The sequence below is a fragment of the Neolamprologus brichardi genome, chromosome 8 (genome assembly GCF_056152115.1).
Source record: "Neolamprologus brichardi isolate AB-2024 chromosome 8, ASM5615211v1, whole genome shotgun sequence".
NCBI classification, from domain to species: domain Eukaryota; kingdom Metazoa; phylum Chordata; class Actinopteri; order Cichliformes; family Cichlidae; genus Neolamprologus; species Neolamprologus brichardi.
In genome coordinates, this window is record NC_142111.1 from 22,680,064 (window position 1) to 22,701,230 (window position 21,167).

At 39.3% G+C, this 21,167-nt stretch overlaps 1 protein-coding gene across 1 annotated transcript in view; it reads right to left on the minus strand.

The window, feature by feature from the left end:
* Positions 1 to 21,167, minus strand: part of myo1d (myosin 1D) — a 135,884-nt gene that overhangs the window by 45,861 nt on the left and 68,856 nt on the right. Inside the window, exons 17-20 of the mRNA XM_087844874.1 lie at positions 12,784 to 13,007; positions 11,398 to 11,536; positions 9,436 to 9,540; positions 9,124 to 9,237 (exon numbers count right to left, since the gene is read on the minus strand). Of these exons, the coding sequence (XP_087701000.1) occupies positions 9,124 to 9,237; positions 9,436 to 9,540; positions 11,398 to 11,536; positions 12,784 to 13,007 (582 nt within the window). The remainder of the gene's footprint in view (positions 1 to 9,123; positions 9,238 to 9,435; positions 9,541 to 11,397; positions 11,537 to 12,783; positions 13,008 to 21,167) is intronic.

A 21,167-nucleotide genomic window follows, 5' to 3' on the forward strand; every position in this document is an offset into this window, starting at 1 on the left:
GAGACTACACAACTGTACAACTTGAGCCTTTTTAAAGATGTGATGAATCCCAGTTATTTCATAACAATATTTCATGTTCTCCTCTTTGTTGTCTTGTTTGTTAATAATAACCGATTATCTTTAGGATATGGAATATTGCAAGAAATGTGAAACTGTGAGTGGAACGTTCACTCTTACACTTCATGTTATAGATGTTTCAATAGTTAATCAATTAAAAGTAAATATAAACACCTTTCTAGATTTATTATCTTCCAGAAATTTTCTGAAAACTTGACTTTGACCTTACGTTTGAGGGCAATGAGTTCAAACTCGTCCGAGGTTTTTACCTATAGAATCAGTTTCATAATGTTTTTATAATGTTAGTACATTCACAAACTTCTGTGTCCACACTGCCCGTCTGCCCAACAGGGTGACAGCAATATGCCATCAGCCTTTTACGATTGAATGGTAAAAAGTACATTTAAAAAACAAACAAACCACCATTTAAAAAAAATGGGCTTGGGGTTTGGTTGCTAGTAGGTGTGCAACGATACTCGTATTGAACCGTTCGATACAGTGCTTTCAGTTCGGTACGCATATGTATGTATGTATGAATACAAACTTTTTTTATCAACTTTTCTTCTGACGATGCTGTCTGTGTTGAGAGCTCAGTGAATCTGCGTTCGACTATTCCGCCTAGGCTGCACTGTCGAGCGCAGATCCACTGAGCGCAGCGCAAGCTAGCAAGACAGAAGCTAAGCTTGTTGCAACATGGCAAATTGAACCTCCCCCACCCTCATTCAGATCTGGCGTCTGGAACTATTTTGGTCTTCATGTGACATATGACCCTGAAGGTAAGCGTGTCATGGACTAAAGTAAAACAGTATGTCGGATGTGCCACGCAATGCTTAATTACATTGGTGGGAACTACTGCGTTAGCGCAGTTAGCTCGTTAACATGTTGGCCGTCCAGCCCCACGCACGGGGCTATCCGCGGTAGCTCGTTAACGGAGATTTGCCGTGTTGTGGCGTTAACGTCATTTCAGATTAACGCTGACAGCACTAGTGGGAATACAACGAATATGACTGCACATTTACGCCGACATCATCCTAGTGCAAAGACAAGTGGAAGCAGATAAAAACAAGCACGCATGCTACAAACTTTACCCGAGTCATTTAGACAGCCGTTAGCACATGATTCTCCTTATGGGGACCTGATATGTTTAATATGCTGCTGAGAATATAGCCCAGAAGAAGCGTATAGTATAGCTTTTATTTTGGAAAGAGCCATTTCTCTGTAAAATACTCTCTTTTCCAAAGATGAGTGATTTCTTAATCAGATATATTTATGTTTTTATTACTTTGTTGTTTCAGCAACATTAAATGTAAAAACTGTACTTTTGAGTTAAAATATATATTTATAATTTTAATAAATGACAAATTAAAAAGGCATGAACATTTTTTTTGTATTGAAAAAATATCGAACCGTGACACCAAAGTATCGAACCGAAGCGTGAATTTTGTGTATCGTTGCACCCCTAGTTGCTAGGGTTGGGGTCGGCACCAATGACGCCTTACAACATCCTTAATGAAGTAAAAGCTGTAGTTTGAGTGTCGTAATGACCTGGCACTATCTGTGTTCTTTTTTAACTTCTTTTAAAACATATCTGCAAATGAATGTGCAGAACATTTCGACAAGGGATGAGAATTTTAGCACTAGACGCTCACTAGTTTGTTTAACCGACCAATCATTCTAAACCAAACGACTAACATATATATATATATATATATATATATAACCAAAACAACATTTTGGAAAATGACTTTCTCTATCAAACATTACTATCAGACATTAATATAAAAAGCCAAATCAGGATTCTTGTTAATATGCTTTAAAAAAACAACAAAAAACCCCCAGAAATACACAATTAACAAATTAAAAAGAATTGCTTGCTTTGCAAGGAACGTTTTTCCCCATTTGCCAAATATGACTGGATGTATCTTCTGAGCAAACCCCTGGACAAAATCACAAAGGTCTTAATTGTGTGCCCTCAGGTCTGACATTCATTGGTCCACGGATGTCAAGAGGACAAAATGTGAACAGCAGGTTTTCCCAGTTTATTCTTTGGGGATCGTATAATTGGTTATATAACACATCCCAGAAGCCCAATTATGATGGAAAGGGTGGGTGCTCTGTGATTAAATGAATATAATAACTTAAGCTCCATAGCCATCCATGTTGCAAAAACGCAAGGGCATTCAAACTGCAGATGCACAAATTTACAGCATTATTACAATTTATTTTTCATCATATCCTGATCTTGGGAGTGCATAAGCTGGCACTTCTTGTGTTCAATGCTTTGAGTTATTGGAGTCAACTGGTCAAGAAAAACACCACGCACTACACAGCTGCATGTAGACTATTGAACTGAGTGTGTAAATAGAGTATATGTGGTCACACTGCAGGTCTAGTTTGTGTTTGGTTGAGAGGTATGAGGAGAGCGGGAGCTCACTGCAAAGAAGGGAGGGAACGAGCGCACATACAGGAGGCCGATTTGTGCACATGCCTGAATGACACCAGACATCAGCTGATCTGCCCTGCCGCTCGGTATCCATGACAACACCGTCTCCTGGGAAGTTGGCATGACAACAACGGCGAGAGAGAGAAGAGAGAGGGGAAAGTCAGCACTAGATAGGAAATAGGGGGGAGGAAGAAGACGAGGTAAAAAAGAATAAAGACAAAAAACCGATTGCGAACAGAAGCGACGCGAGCCACCGATTCAGAATCAGTATTCCACCCCTTTCTTCAACGTTATTTTGTTTAATTTCAATGAACGATAACAAGCCAATGATCTCACTTGTGAAACCCCAGCATTAATTGGCATATAAATCCTCTGGCAGACAGTTGTTGGCTCTTCACTACAGTTTTAGCCATCTATCAGCCCAGTCTTTCCTTTTAGCTGCCCTGCAGGAGCAGCAGTAAATACACAGAATAGGGCAGCCAAGGGGATGCTGTGGTGTTAGCCTATCACTGCTAATCAACAACGAGCTAACTGCTCTCCCCTCTGTTTGACCTTGTCCGATCAATAGCACCAAGTCACGCTGCTGTGGCTGTCTGCCCACATCTCTATCCGCTCCTCCTCACCCACCTTTCCTTCAGCTCTTGCACTTTTTCACCTTCACCAATTCACTCACCCTTGCAGTCTGACATTTATTACATAAAGGTCTTGTGTTATGTACACACTGGGACAGTGATGTAACGATTAAAAAAAAAGATGAATGAAAGTTCGACACCTAAAGACCGTGTTATGTTTTTGTGCATTTATTGGTTTAGAGCAAGTTTTTACTTTTTCTTTGTGCACATGTGGACCTTCAGTTGCTGCCATTTTTAGATCACACCATGGAAATTCTGTTCTGATCACTTGCATTTGTGCATCAGTGATGTGATAAATCTCCTATTCTGTGCAAAAATGTCCATCCTGCAACTTCAATTTCAGTTTGAAGAGGACGAAATTACAGGAAGCCAGTTGCAGGTGGTGAAGAAAAATCTCCTGTTTTTTCAGTGTGACCCTGGGCTGGGAATTCAGGCAGCACAAAGCTGCAAATGTTGGAAAAATAAATGAGAACCATGCGTCTGGTTGCATCACCATAAACTCTGCACTCTCCTCCCCTGAAAATTGCTGTGTGGTCCCCGTGTTGTTGCCTGATAACCCATCGCTCATCAGCAGTGATTCAGAAGATGATGTTTGCTCTCAGGGAAATTTAAAGTCAATGAAGAAATTGATGCGGTGTACGTACAAGCACTCGTAACGCGTCTGCAGGAAAGAGATGATTTTGAACAGGTGTTCAGACGAATTTAAATGAAGTCTGGACTTTTTATAAGCACAGTTGTGGATCTTTTACAATAAAAGCGTAGCTCCTATTGTACAGACACTAATTTGTGAATGCCGATGACTTCATTAAAAAGCTTTGCACTGTAATCATTTCCAGTAAACAGACGTCTGTTGGGAGTATTTACAAAAGAGCCCAACCTAATAACAAAAATGCACAATATTACTGAATGCACGATTTCAGAACACCACTAATTTTTTTATATTTTAGATCAAATCTGAAAAAGACGAGCTGTCAGAATGTCTCTGTCCTCACGTTTCCCTCCATGTAGAGCTCTGTGTATACTGAACTACTCCCATTGTGTTACTGTCAATGTTTGAATGCTACAAACCATTCCCTGTGCACTGATGGCTCTCTGTATGCCTCGTACATCAATTCAGGATGTGCATATGCATATGCATATCTGTGTGTGTGTGTCACTCTCTCTGAATGAACAATAACTAAAAATCCCCTTAACTCATGCTGCTCTCTCTGTCTGCCACCATCTGTCTCAACTCAATCTCCCAATTTCACTTCCAGATGCAGCGATGCCGGATTTGGGTGTCCATCTACAAGCTCTCTAATTCCCACTTGTCACTTTGTCAGATTCAATGCTGGGGTTTCTTGTCATAGCTGTCAGTGCACAGCAGCCTCATATCTCACTCATTTCTTCCACACGACAGGGGCGTATGTGCCCCGGAGATTAATGCGTTACACCTTCACTTCCTATCTCATTTCTGCCTCGCCTCGAAGGTCAGAGGTGCAAAAGCAGAGCACAAGCAAGGTTTGTGCCATTTTACCGCAGCAGAGAACTTGATGGCCAAAACGGAAATGCCAAAAGTTTGTGGAACATGTTCATTAAAGTTTAAAAGAAAGAAATTCTACTTTCAAATATATAAACTAGTTTATACATGCTCTGTGAGATTGAACTTTTATATCTCAAGAGTTTCACCTGAGTGGTTGTCAGCCTGTTATCGTAGTAAAAACACATGAACTACTGTGCAAGTATAATTTACACCCACATGAGCAGTGATATAAAGCTTTGGCTCTCTGTTCATTCGTTTAAATAAAGACTGGTGTTGTAAGCCCAGCGTAACTGGCCAGAGATGCTGCGGCCAAGTGGTCAGACTATTTTTCTAGGACTGCGATGGCACCCAGAGCTTAAATTTATCTCAGGGATAGTCAAGCAGTTATTTTGGAGCATGCTTGTATTAGATGCATTAAAGATTGCATTAAATGACAGATTTTAAACATGAAGACGAAACAGTGAGAGATGTTAAAATGAGAAGTGTGCAGCTTAGAAACTACTAGGGTCATCATAAACACCAAGTTAATGCACAGCTTGTCAAGAACCCCAAATGCAAAAATGCACACGGCTAATCTAACTTGCAGCAAGAAAGCAAATACGCCAACTTTCGAGCATGCCAGTTACGGGCAGAGACGAGGGGTAGTATAATCATCAGTTTAGAAGCTTACAAGGACAAACTGAAACAGGATCAATCATCTACTGACCTTATAATAATAATAAGCTGTTATAACAATAGCAGCAGTTAACCTTAAATGATGCTAGTTTTGGCTGTAATAAATGGCAGCATGAATCATACAGGACACATTTACCATGGAAACAGCCTCCTGTGCTATGTGCATGCAGCAGCATTAATGGACCTATCACAGTGAGAACGTGAATTAAAACCAGCCAACTGCAAAGCTGAATGAGATTTTTTGCATATTGACACATTGCCAGAGGATAACAGGCTGGTGGGAAATCAATACTGTCACCTTTGCTACAGATTCAGGAAGCCACTCACACGGCTTCCTCTTTCTGTTTGTTGTTTGCTGGTTCTATCATACAGCAGGACATCAGTTAGGAGGGTTCGTGGTGGATGCTTTACCAGCAGTGTTGGTCAAGTTACTTGAAAAAAGTAATCAGTAACTAATTACTGATTACTTCCCCCCAAAAAGTAATCCTGTTACTTTACTGATTACTTATTTTCAAAAGTAATTAATTACTTAGTTACTTTTTAAAAACATGATTTACAACCTGAATAGGTGATAAAGCGATAGATCTTTCAGCCCAATTCTACTTTTTCTACATAATCCATCATACAAAATGTAATCAAATGGAAAAGTCTCTTTTTAAAACTTGTTTTATCAGTTTTAATCTTTTAACTTTATGCATCAAGCAAACATTAAATTATATGCAACATTCTCTGACTGGAAGAAATTTGTTTAACATTTAAACCTATTTTCTGCGCATTCCAGCACATAAAATAATTTTTTTGTGTGTGTTTACACTCAGTCTTTCAAATAGATGCAAGTAAAACACAGCAGAAAATAAATAAAATCAAAGACTCAGCGGTCCTGTTGCTCTATTTTCACCTGTAAAGCAGGAGTGGGGTAGGCGGAGGTTTACCCTGGTGCAGGTGTGCCGCAGCGGTCAGTGGAAGAATCCACGAGTTTGTCTGTGAACGTCCCTGGTAGCGCACTCAGCGCTTGCTCGGAAGTTTAGGGGTTTTTTCGCTGTAAAAAGAAGTTTTCTTCCCACGCACAACGGACACTAATGTTTTTGTCACTTTTTATGGAATCAAACTCAAAGTAAGGTCAGTACTTCCACGCTTTAAACGCTGCACGCTCATACTCTCTCCTGCACTCGATATATGATCCATTGTTGATCTGCACACAGCTGTTGGCACGAACGTCGCACTCGCTTACGTCACTGTCATGAGACATTCTCGCAAAAAAAAAAAATCACGGTTTTAGTAACGCAGTAACGCAGCGTGCTTACGGGAAAGTAACAGTAATCCAATTACCTTTTTTGCAATAGTAATCCCTTACTTTACTCGTTACTTGAAAAAAGTAATCAGATTACATCTCTGTTGACCAGCCACCAATTTTATATTCATGTTTGTCCGCACTCATGTGAAACTTTAAAAGGAAATTAATTAAAAAAAGAATCAAATAAAATGTTTTGCCAAGAAATATCTACTTTCAGAAGATAAACTCGGGGATGTTGCTACAATGATTTGTAAAACTTGGATTATTGACACACATCTTCAACTTGGCAACCCAGTAGATCGATATAACAATCACCACTTCAAAGTGGGGATGCTAGACTCATAACACCAATTCAATACACAACCACAGATGAAACATGGTCACAATCTCACCTCCTGTTTCTCAGATAAGATTCTGATTTATGTGAGGAGATGTGTTTTTGCAGATTCAGATGAACTTAAAGAAATTCCCTAAAGACATGACCGAAAGTTTAAAAGAATGGGATTTTTGCACGTACAACTGATGGAATTTGCTTGCCCAATAGTTAAAAATATATCATTTAAACTCATTTAAATGATCATTTTAAGCCAATTAGTCTGAGCAAATGTTTCTAATATTTGTACCATTGTGCAGCATGTTGACAGACCAAGCAGTTAATCAACTGAAAAAAATATCTAAGACTCTTTAATTACAGGAAACCTTTCGAGCAGCACTCCATTACTAAATACTAAACATAAAGTTTAAAACTAATGTACAGCATGAGAAGAATGATTCAAATTCCTGCTTTCACTCTACGCATAATTACACCAGGCAATTCATACTTCTTATTCCACAGGAGCAGGTTCTTAATTTCCAATATATGATTTCAGTTAAATGTAGTAAACAATTTAACTTGGCCATAAGTAGGTCATTAAATTCTGCAGTAAATTGGGAGTTTAAATTGGTGCTATACAGATACATGGCTGGGGTTCAGCAATAAATAAATTATCATATGAACCCTCACGCACTCACTGTCATTCGGTCTAATATCAGGTTGATATTGATCAGAGAAAGGATATTTAGATCCACCTATCTATCGTCTGGAGCTGGTATCACAAAGCTACAGAAAGCTATGACTCAGATCAGCAAGTTTAGTCATTACTATCCAAAGTACAGTAGAGCTAGAAGAAAACAATGGATGGAGTATGTAAAACTTATAAACACTCATATGGAAAAACACATTAGCACAACAGTGAACAGTGTTGCATAAAATCTCAACAAACTGCAGCATAGCCTGGATGCTGTGGCTTTGTACCTTAGCAGGGCTCAGGTTCAGGATAGTTTCTGAACAAACAATAACAATAACAATTCATATACCACAAGTATAAGACACGATAACCTCCTTTTCTCGAGTGCCACTCATTTATTTTCTTTAATCTTTTTTAGTGTTTTATGAACATTTCTTAACCCTCTCAGGCCCAAATTAAGTTTTTTGTTGCTAATGCACAACCAAGTCCTGCAGTGGTACTTCTGAGTAAAAAAATCATAAAATATGTATGTGGGGTAATCAGGTTGTTAGTTCTTAACTGTTGCAAATCTGCAACGTCTGCCTGGAGAGGGTTAAATAAGATAAAACGTAAAGGATTCTGAGCATTGGTTGCAAATGTCTACAAAGAGTTTCGAGTAATTCCAGTGGACAAATTGGCTGGTTGGAAAGTAAATGGACAGTTTTACGAGGGGAATTCTGAAAGGCCTGAAGCAGTATTTTAAAAGGAAAAGGCTTAGCTTAAAATCAGTTTTTTATATTTATTTCACCACTATGATAAAACCCCTTACTTTGCATTTGTGTAAGAATACATAGCTGCTACTCAAAGCTAACTATTTCTATGTGAAATGTTATTTGTTTTACTGTTACCGTTTTTAATTACAAAACTTTAAAGTTTAAATCAACAAACTTATTTATGCATATTCTATGAATTTCTACATAATTTATGATGTTTCAGGTAGAGATGACTCAAGTGTCTCATTCGGACCCACATCTGCGACACTAACAACGAATTCGATGTAAATATGAATTTACATCGAGAACACTTTATGTTACATTTCACTAGCTGGGACCACATCCTTGGTAACGATGGGTGATGAGGGGATGAGGAAATGAGAACTGGTGCTGTGGTTTGGGGGAAGGCCTCGAAGGGGACTGGCAACGGCTCCCGGGCCGGGCAGATCCCCATGTACTAATGAGAAGTGAATGAAGGAAAGGAAGAGAGGAGAAGAGGAGAAGAGAGGGAAAATTGGGGGATGAAAATGAGAACAGCAGGTATTGGTGAAGGGGGGCTGTTATAGCCTGAGTCCGGAGGGCACGTGAAGGAGGAGTGGTCCCGCTCCTGAAATTAAGATGATATCTCCACTAAACAGATAAACAGCATGTAACCCCTGAACTACAGGGTCTGTTACAGCAGTATCTATAGAGCTGACTTTGTCTGTTTACAGTAAAAGAAGCAAACAAAGAGTGTCATACGTTGTAGAGGGGGATGCTCTTCATGGGTTTGTACTGCTTCAGGGGGTCCATCTTGTACAGGTGGCGGTCAGTGATGAGCACAGCCCGGTTCTCCGACTTGTGGAAACGGTTGATCTGGGAAACACAAAGCTCCTCATTAGTGACACCACGGGATACATTAGGTGCACACAAACACGGTGACATTTACACACCCTGCAGGGAAATGTTGTGAGCCAACAGCAGCTGGGTTTATGTCTTTGTACACACAGACACGTGTTGTGAGTGTGTGCACATGTGGTAAAGTCGTGGATATCTGCTCTGAAAAGCTTGTACCTTGCGTACGTTGCAGGAGAACAGGACTCTCATGAATTTGTCTTTCCGCTGCAGATCGCTTGAGACCAGTGTGAACGATGCTGCCGTGTCAGGGCTGTCTCGCTTCTGTCAGACACACACACCACAAGAAACTTATCAAAACATTCCAGTTTAACTCGAATTAATTCACAACCTGCCCGAGTTAAGACGAGCTTATAAATATCCTATTTATGCATACATTTTATTGGTTTAATGAATGTATTACCTCACAATGAAAATGTTTTCATTGCAGGAGTTTTAAATTAATAAATTGTTTGAATCATATACAATTAACCTAAAGACATCCACTGACAAAAAACCCTGGCTACCTTCCTTCAGTCCAGTATTCACACTCTATAGTAATTACTATTTACCGGGAAAACAGCTGAGCCAATATTACATTGTTAAGATGCTTATCATCTTATGTCTTCTAATGTCCACCGGGTGTAATTGAGGTCTGTAAAATAAATGCGAGGTGTAAACCTGCTTCCCTTCTTTTTAGGCTTATTTTCCATTCATATCACACTGTTTGTTTCTTGTCTTGCTTGATACTTTCTTTAATAAATCTGCTCAAAGAATGAGACTAAACACTTTTCCTTTGTTTTTAACTGGAAGGTTTCTCCATAGAGTGTATATAAAAGTTAGACAAGGCCACCATATCATTACTTATTGGTTTGTGGTCTACAACTTTGAAACTTTGAAATGAAATAGGATGTCATGAGCGATGATCAGACTGATTAATACCTGAATCCAAAAGGAAATAAATCAGGGTTTTAAGTTTGGATGCAGGCAGTATTATTAGACATTGTCTGATTGAAGAGTCAGCAAACAATGAATGACGCACGCTCCGTTTTGCGTAACTATTTTTAAATCCGGTAGCACTGCAACCACGTGAGCTAGCGCAATAATTTTTTTGCATATGAAACCGGAGGAGTTGTACTTACATCTTATGCCATCAGTTTGTCCTCGGTCACAGTTTCCTTCCACATATAGCTTTGCAAAAACTGCATAAAAACCACTTGCAGGAACAAAAACATAATATTCCAGAAACACGCTTTGCCGATCCGATCAGCTGTTCATAACACTTCCTACGTCTATCAGCACGATCTATCGCATGTCCGCCATGACCTGCCCGAAACCGGAAGTGATGTCATTTTCACGGAAATGTAGTTTTTTATCATCAAGGCCTCATGAGCCTATACTGGTGTTTTTAAAAGTTATGTTTGACTTTATGACTTTCTGTGTCGTTTCTGGGATGCTTAGGACTCATATTGCACTGCTGGAAATAGTTTATTTTGATGCATATGCTGTTTTTATTTTTGCAAATTTGCACTGTAATATTTATTTTAGTTTTTCCTGCAGTGTATAGAAATTGGTGTATTTCAAAAATAAAACTATGAAGACACTCAAAATAAATTTCCTGTGGTGGGAAACTATTTTGTGCAACTTTTTTGTATTTACAGTTTTGAGGGATAAGCCTCTTAAATTTCTCTAACTAGAAATATATGTTAAAAAAACAAAAAACAAAATTTTTTTGTAGTTTATTGCACTTTTTTGCAATTTATGTAATTACTATACACTTAATGCATACATATTATTAAAATTTAGGCTGTAATGGTTGTATTGATGTATAGCAACTTGAAATGCTCCCAAAAATGGCGCTACAGCATGTAAAAATATAATATAAGCTATGGCGGACTTGGTTCTATGGTAGGTCTTAAAGGGTTAATACCAGCAGGGTACTCTATTTTTCAGCATTTCATGCTACAAACTGCAGCATTGAGGTTCAATAACTACATCTGATCTGGATTTCAGCCACAGAGAAACAGCAGCTGATGCAAGCTGCAGGAGACAAAGCCTGCATGAACAAAGCTAGCATGGCCAATTTCACTCAGTAAAATATGTCTTTTTCATAACTGGACTCATGCTACTTCTCCTACTCACCAGATAGTTTCCTTCCCAGGCCCGTTGCAGCCCCAAATCAGCCCTCTGGCCCTTCAGGGCCTCCAGGCCGGCTACCTTGGCCCTCACCTGCAGGGTCTCCTCTGGAGATAAGTCTTTGATCAGTGTCCATGCCCACCACCTGGAGGTAAACGCATCCAAAAACACACACACACACACAGAGCAAACTTAGAACGGAGGAAAATCGAACTTTCTATATAAAGGATGCTGCACAGAGCCTTGTTACTGTAGTCGGGTCAGTGGGGTGTTGCAGCAGGACTGCAGTCGACCCCGTCTTCACTGTACTGTATTTACTGACAGCCAACATAATTCTCTAGGAGGGTTATTTTCTCACTGTGTCCGGCTTCAAATAGAAGAAAGGCAAACAAACAGACAATGGGATGAAAGGGAGTGATGAGCCTTTGATGGAGAGAGAAAAATCAATGCCCAGTGTGAGCCCAAGGCAGAAGGAAACATGTGTAAGTTGCTTCAAAAAGACTCATCTGGATGTAAAATAACACTGGAGGGCATGTGTTGTCTCCTGTGGTTGGAGTCAGATTTACTTTTAGTTGAGCCAATTTAGGAAAGCGATTTTCTTCAAAAGAGAACAATTTAAAAACATTTTGTTTGAAAAAGGTTCAGCTTCTGTTTCTGTTCTGAACGTATAATACGACAACAGTTGGTGATCATTAAAAACTGATACTTGCTTCTACAAGTTTGTTCATTTACTCTTTTAAACTTGTAGTTTCGTCCTGTGGTTTGTTTCTTTTCACAGAGAAAACAAAGAAAGCAAACTTAAAGTGAACCATAAGCCTTATAAGAATGTTCTGTCTGCCTGTTGACTAGATGTGTTCGGGGCAGGAGCAACAAAAGTCAATACAGGAAGAAGGTGCTGTATTCTTAAATAGTGGATAACAAGGAGAATTTACTCCTAACATTCATATTTGTTTATGGTGAGAATGTGATCCCACCTCGATCTGCCACATGGACGCTGCAAGTCTGAGCTAAAGATCTCTCTATAGCCACGTATGCTTTGAATTCTGGGAGTACACAAACTCTAAAATAAATGTTAGCTGTGCAGATTAAACAAACTGTACCAACTAGCTATAAAATTAACCAAGCGCTCACCTGATATCTTCTACTTATAAACCCAGCCCTAGACACATTTGGCCAACAAGCAGGTTAAACGCTCTCACATGGTTTACAAAGATAGATTCTGGTTTGCTTGTAGTTTGTTCTTTGCGAAAACAAAACAACAGGGAAAAGTTACAACTCTACAGTCTAATCAATTATTCCAGACTAGCATAAACCAATTACAGGAGTAGAAACACACTTACATACATGATGGGCCTGTTTAAAAATCTCGGCAGATGTTTTCTTGTGGAGTACCTGCTATGGATGCTCTTGAGCGCCTCTTCAAACCTGCGCAGAACCTTGGGGGGCGTGGGCCACTTCACGTGCCTGCCATGATCCTTCATGGATCGCACGTTTTTGAAGCGACGGTTGACCTCACGGATGTAGGACTTGACCTTGTAGCGTCGGTAGGCCTGCAGGATGGTGAGGGCAGCTCGCATGCGTCTGTACCGCATCCTGGCTATAGTTCCTCTCCACACCTGAAGACAAGGGTTCGCATAAAGAATACATAGATATAATTTTATTGCAATTACAGTACAGATCTCCACATAGAAAGTACTTTTAAATGCTTTATGGCAATCCTCACTCTGGGTTTTATGGCTTATTATTGCCTCTCTTTCTGCTCATAATGCAAAATGATATTTTGATAACTTTGCAAAGCAACTCCATCATTTGGGATGACAGGCCAAGTTTGCCTTTCATAGAAAATCCAATCCATCTCTATAGTGAGCTAATAAAAACCTTCACATCTGATTTAAAACTACATACTGTATGTTACAAACATAGTCTGGCTGAATGAAGGAATTCTTCACAGTAGTGTAACAGTGGGCTGTTTTTATGGCTGAGTGGTGTGGATTCCTGTGTTTGGCTGAGAACAGTGTAAAGGTTTAACTAGCAATGGGCCAGACACTCCAGCATTGATTAACCAGGTGTAGCCACAGCTTATCTGCAGAGTACTTGTTAAAATGTTCAATACAGCAGCATTTTTGTAACCATGGTTTAAAGGAGTAATGATACAGGGACAAATTTAACTTCTAGATAAACAAGAACCTGAATTCAGGATGCGTGGCTGTAGCTGCACATTTTAAAGTGATAAACTGTTTATGGAGACTACTGCGCAAACACTGAAATTACTCTGCATTACCAACCACACTTTAAGCCACACTTTTTCACACTGTTTTTAAAGTAATACTGTGATGTATTTTGATTTATTTCTGTATAGTGTGAGTGCAGTCCCAAAAGTAAGGTCTCCAAAGCGGTGGGGACGTAGAGAAACTGTTCATACGGCTGTTCGTCACACTGTTGTGATTGGTGCTTCCTCCACTCTCAAACAAGCATGCTCGGCTTCACTTGGATGCTTGTTTGGGCTTGGCAGACGTTGAAAATGGAGCTCCCGCTTTCAAGAGCGAAATGTGCGCAGTTATTCGATTTTTGAACGCAAAAGGCGTTAAACTGGTTTGTAAGTGGTGTAGAGAGTTTACAGCAGTACGTAGAGGTAAAAGATGAGGTTCAACGCTTCCCGAAGGACATGGTGGCGAGCTGGTATGACATGGGCATTGTAAAACTGGAACAGCGTCTACAAATATGCATCAACTGACATGACGATTATGTAGAAAAAGAAAAAATTCTTCAACCTTTAAAATGATGTAAATATTATAGAAAATAAACAGTTTTTGCATTTCTAAAAAAAATAGAAGAGCTTACTTTTGGGATTGCCCTCATATATCCAGGTTCTCTTTTCAATTTTTCCTAAATGACTTTTTACTGACTGTATACTGGTTATATATTTAAAATTAAAAAAACAACAAAAAACAAACAAACCTATGACTGACAGTAGTGTATATACTCTATATTCTGTCAAATGACAACTCAAACTGAACAATACTTTAAATCAGCGTTGGTTTTCTTATAGTTTAGTACTACACAGAACAAAGAGACTCAGACAGCAGTGATGTTGCTTCACCAGAACCACAGAAACAAAACATTTTTAAATTATAGAGCAGAACTAGGGCTGTGCGATATGACCAAAATCTCATATCCCGATAACGATATAAATCACAAAAATGTAACATTTTCTGTAAATTCTGTGAATCTCGGGCAGCTCGACTTGCGTGAAGTGTTTCCAGCTGCGCGTCGTGTTCCTGCAGTCGAGTGTTTTAACCGATGCATGAAACTACACATTTTTAGACATAAGTTGTAACGGCCGCCGTTTTCTTTGTGAGTATTTATTACACGGCGTGCTGCGGAGAAAAGCCTGTTCTAACGTTTGAGTCTAACGTCTATTTTTTAGCACCTGACGGCTCTTTTTTACTTCTCATCCGTAAATAATCTGCTCTTTCACGTGATTCAGTTTATTTTGAAAAGTCTCAACAGGATCTTGAGCTTTATTGTGAAAGGTTTATGTGGAACATAAACAAGCGGACACGTGACGCTGTTACCGTCGTTGTTGCTAACCACAACGCATAAAAACAGGCGCTTGTCCGTCCGTAGTGTGGTTATATTAAATATAAGAGAAACAGAGAACTTTAAAATATTAATATAGCCACTACAGTGACCATCAAAACGATGAAAAAATATTGCCGTAAACAGTTTATTTTGCGACACCACGAAACAAACGATAGCGTAAAATGAAACGATAGATGTTTTTACATCGTCATCCAATATATATCGTTATATCGAACAGCCCTAAGCAGAAACAAGCAATTGTGTCAAAAATGTACCTGAAACCAATATTAATAATTTAATAACAATAAAGTAAAATGAAAAACAAGCAGGGAACTGTCAGAAAGAATAAGGAAAACAGCCTCCCCACCTTTTCGATCAGCAGACCTGCAGTTTCACTGCAGTTACTTTAAACCTTCTTGTGACGAGTATCAGAGACCACATCAGGGATCCTGCTGTACCCTCAGACAAACACTGACACACATTATCAATAATTTAAAACAATGTCCAAAGCTTCAACTTCAAATGACCCGAAATGGCCTTCATGTGAAGAAACAACTTCCAACATTTTGCCCTTTTATGGATTGCAGCAGGTTGCCCAGCTCATGAATCTATGATAAAAATGAACCGTAAACACGTGCAACCCCCTGCACTTAAATATGAATCATGAGGTCTTCATAGCAGCATTAAATTCACTTAAATACCGCTATAGTAGCTAATATATAAGCACATATTTCAAAGTGTCAAGCGCCATGTTTTCAAATGAATAATTTTGTTGTGACTTACCATTACAACTCAATAAATCTCCCATTTGTTATGCATTTCTTACTGCAATGTTTAAACAGCCTTTATTCAGTCTAAAGAAGCTAAAATAAGGACCTGCCTGTAACCAAACATAGACTGAGTGGCTATTAGACACTCGAGAACATGAATAATAGATGTAAGTGGGACCCCAGAGAACCATAACTCCAAACTCGGCCTCACTAAAATCGCCACCATATGTCCTCCTTTCGCTGTATTCCCTCCCTCTCATAGACACATACACAGGCATGCATGAAGCCTCTCAGTTTATTGCAGATCTAAGTCTCTACATTGTGTCTAAATAATCTTTCATCGCCGGTAATCCAGTGTCACAGACCTACAAATTTAAGGCAACACTGCAGACTGCACTGGAGGCATCTGAGTGTAATGCGCAGTAATCATAGATATCATGAATATTTAATGGATTCAAAGTGTGGGGGAGGCCGGTGGCAAAGAAAAGGATTTCTTGCATTTGCATATTAAAACTGTGGAGGTGGTAGTTTTCACCTGATGAGACTAACAAACGCCAGAGAGGAAGATAAGTCATACACTGCTGGACTGCAGCAGAATAATTAATCGCACCAGCTGAAAATTGTTTTATATCTAGTGAAACATTTTCACTTTTTAACTAAAGCATGTAGAGAATGGTCTAGTTTAGAGTGCTGACTTAACCACGTCATTACTTACAAAGTGGTAAGAGGGTAGTTATGAGCAGAAGCTGAATCACATTTGGATCAATGAGGGAAAGCTAGCCTGTTATGTAATGACCACACTGGCTTGATCACGCTCTTTGTTAAAAAAGGGGGTTTAATTTGTATTTTTAATCCTCCAAAGTTTATGCAGTTGTACATTATCCCAATTAAGCTGAGATCAGCCGTAGTTAGCTAGAAAGAACGGAATAATCAGCTCCCCAGATGTTACTGTAAATGATGTTTGTTCAAGTATACCGAGCTGGTTCCTGTCCAGAGTAGATGTGATTCATTATATGGCTGTGTTAATTATTACAGTGTAGCTTTGATAAATGCTATGCCCCATATCAAAGCTATTCTTAGTCCAAACTATTGTGATGCAAAGTTTGTAGGTTTTATGTCTCTGCTGTTGAAATTCAAATTGCCATCCACAGATGTCGTTAAAGAGAAACACAACATCGTCTTAAAGCTGCAAAACTGGATTACTTTTCCAAAACAGCTCAAGAAAATTGATCCAAAAGGGGGAAAAATAGCAGTCTTTATCTTTTGACACTTGTGTTACATAAACGTCAAACGATAAGAGCAAACAGTTTTCCTCTAATGCCGTGTCATTTTACGCCTTAAAACCGTATCCTCTGTTTTCTCCATGCTGCACTGTCTTTAATACATAATGCATGAGAGTGAGAAAAGGAGGGCAGCTACATAGTCATCACTAATCGACCCCTGAGAGGACTCGCCCACGTGCTCGGGGTGACGGCGGTGGGAGGAATGAATGGGCTTCAGTGACGGCGGCTTCCTCGCTTCTCTGTGAATGAGGTTAACAGTTGCTTTCGTCTGAATTCTGAAGGGGCTCAGAGTGTTACGGTGAATTAGGCAAAGTTTCAGGAGTGGGCACTGGGTCAGACATTACTGTCAAAACGTCCCTGGTGTGAATGCAAACCAAACTATGTGTATTTAAATCAGAATTACCACCTGACGACAAGATCTTACCCTCTTTATATAATGTTTATTTCTTCACCAACAAGAGGCTAGAAAACAGCTTTTCATGTTGAAACTCATTTTTCATGGATGCCAGGATTGGCTCATTTCCACTTCAGTTGTGTGCTACTTTTTGACTATTGCAAAGATTTAATTTGAACAAAAGCAATTAATTATTAACTAATTTACAACTTTTGTTAGAACTACATTTGCTTGTACTGGTTTGTCTTTATGTGAGATGAGGTTTGTCTTTATGTGAGATGAGGTTTGTCTTGTCGTGCATAGCAAAAATGAAAAATAAATACTGAATAGTTACACAGTATCCTCCGCTGTAATTATGTTTACACTTTATAACAGCAGTCAACAGCTTAAAACATCATCTTTATATTCTTTGTTTACTGTCATCTGTAGCCGCTGTATGGCAAGACTTCTTATTTATGTTGTAATCTATTAGTGCAGGATTATAATTACAGTTCAACATTATATTAAATACTAATTCACTCTAGATAACATTACTCAAGAGAATTCTGTTGTTTCCATTTGCAATAATTCATTTATTGCATTATGGCTCTGTTCCATGGGATTTATGGTGCCATGGGTTTACAACCTACATAGATGTTTGTGTGCAGTTGGCTGAAATGTGTGTCGAAACAGGAAAGGAAAGAGTGCACAGTTCACCATGTAGAAGGAAGAGCTCAGTCAGACCTATAAGTGGAGACTTAACATTGTTTTTAACACTTTAGCTCTTTGTATAAAACTTAGAGTTTCTCTGCAGCTATTTGGTCTACTAAACTGTCACTCTGGTGACAGAAAACAGCCACAACCGCCTTCAAAGCCATGCATAGGCTCTCCACTCGCCTTATTTAAGGCCCAAGGTTGTGAAAGCAACAGAAGTGGGCCATTACTGTCGCTATTCTCCTCCACCTCTTGAGTTTTGTAACCTGTGTCACTAGAGCCACGACCAGATTAAAGGCATGAGTGTATGATTGTGTTGTTTCTTTAACCCTTTAAAACCAGTCAGAGCGGGCATGCTCCGTTTTGCGTAACTACTTTTAAATCCCGGTAGCACTGGAACCACGTGAGCTAGCGCAATAATTGTTTTTGCATATGAAACCGGAGGAGTTGTACTTACATCTTATCCCATCAGCTTGTCCTCGGTCACAGTTTCCTTCCACATATAGCTTTGCAAAAACTGCATAAAAAGCACTTGCAGCAACAAAAACATAATATTCCTTTGCCGATCCGATCAGCTGTTCGTAACACTTCCTACGTTGGAATAGACAAATTATCGCATGTCCGCCATGACCTGCCCGAAACCGGAAGTGACGTAATTTTCGCGGAAATGTAGTTTTTTACCATCAGGGCCTCATGAGCCTATACTGGTGTTTTTAAAAGTTATGTTTGACTTCATGACTTTCTGTGTCGTTTCTGGGATGCTTAGGACTCATATTGCACTGCTGGAAATAGTTTATTTTGATGCATGTGCTGGGTTTTTTGCAAATTTGCATTATAATATTCATTTTCGTTTTTCCTGCAGTATATAAAAATTGGTGTATTTCAAAAATAAAACTATGAAGACACTCAAAATAAATTTCCTGTTGTTAGAAACTATTTTTTGCAACTTTTTTGTATTTACAGTTTTGAGGGATAAGCCTCTTAAATTTCTCTAACTAGAAATATATGTTAAAAAAACAAAAACGATTTTCAATTTTTTTGTAGTTTATTGCACTTTTTTGCAATTTATATAATTACTATGCACTTAATGCAGACATATTATTACAATGTGTGCTATAATGGTTGTATTGATGTATAGCAACTTGAAATGCTCCCAAAAGTGGCGCTACAGCATGTAAAAATATAATATAAGCTCTGGTGGACTTGGTTCTATGGTAGGTCTTAAAGGGTTAACCTCCATTTTAATGATCTATCAGCACAGATGCTCACTGATTCATAGATTACGCAAAAGGAGAAGAAAAAGATGAAACTTTCTAAATGACCAGTGCAGTTGGTATACTGAGCATTTAAGTCAGACAGCATGAAAAGGATCATATGCAGGTGGGTTGTAAAGTGGCTTGCAGATTAAATGGCAACTAAATGTAGTGTGCAGTGCAAGATTTTCCAGTTGTATGTGTTGAAGGAGTGCACTCAGTATGTTTTTTCCCCATTTTATTTATTTTTTTATGCACACCAAAGCCAAAGTAGATCCATGCTTAAATTCACTGTGTGTTAATATTTACAAGGAGACTTCTATAGCATATTTATTTAGGTTTTTTTCCTTCTATATAACAGCTGCTTCTTGAATATGCTACTTTATATGTTTCAATTATGTTTGTCTCATTCTCTGGATGTTTTATGAACCTGTTTTTAGAACTGCTAAATCTTTGTTTTTTAAAAAATAAATAAATACACAACAGACCTCATTCATTAGCAGCGTGATGTGCTCCTCCTGCTGCTTCCCTTTCTGTCTTGTCTATGACACGTTGTGATATCTGACACCCCACACAGTCCCGGCCCATATGTGCTCACATCATACACTAAGTAACAAAGCAAAAAGTGGCCAAATTAGAGCTTCGGTGTAAGCCGAGTTAAGATGTTGCCTGCCTCATATCCACATGGTGCACGGGCCTACGCCAGATCAACAGCTGTGTTTATCTAAGCTACAAGTCACTAATTACATTGTAAAATACTGGGGTTGGAGGTGAAAGGCAAAGCAAGAGAAATAAATTAATAAACTAACCAAGAATCAGACAAAAGGCATTACCATCTCCTCACTGGGGCCTCATTAAAGTGCATGGCAGGTAAACAGATCTTAAAGTTACGATGAGGCCATCTAGCTACCTGTACATGCACAAACACACCCCATGAACACATTTTCTGCCCCTTAAACAGTGTAGCAGGCTGGCTGCAATGATTGTGGCAGTCTGATGAAGATGACACTCTGGGGATTGTGGATAAATCAGGCCAATAACAAGGCCCCTGACGGTCTGCCCCCTTACTCTCCCGGCCAATAAAGCCATCTGATCATCCTTTCCAAGACTGCTTTCACCACGCTTTGGAGGTTTGGATTTACGAGCTCATCAAAGCCAGATTGGGGATCTTTGGTTGCAACAAAGCGGGACAGAAAGCTGGGGTTTTATTTGAGGGGTTGACTTTATGGAAATGAAGGCTGAGTAAAAGCATTTACATATCACATGTGCAAGGGCGACCGGTGAGAGCAGGAAGGCTGCTGTTGAAATGTTTAGTAGAACACAGACAGGGCACATTATTAGCTGGAAATACTGAATGCCTTTAATCTGAAAGTATTCTGTAGTGCCAATAAAAGGCCTACTAACGGAATTGGACTGCAGCGTTGGCAATTTAAAAGGTCTAAGTCAAAGCAGGAAAAAAAACAACCATTCCCCTTGTTGTCACCTAAACACAAAGCGTGACAAAATTCCGACATGGAAAGACAGATAGGCCGGTGCGCCACACTTCACTGCACTGACGAATGCCTGAGTTTCCACATCCTCCGGGGATATTGAGCTGGTTTTCCAGTGACATGCTCGATACGCATGTTGGGTTGGAGGGGGAGGGGGTGAAATCAAGAGTGTGTGACAGAATTTAGTGAAGCTTCAAACACGCACTGTCCAGAGGCTGTCACGGGAAAACATTAGGCTGAAGCTCAGGTCAGCAGCAATTATCATAAATCAATAAAGTGCTCGAGTGAGCAGCTCACTGCTCGGTAAAGAT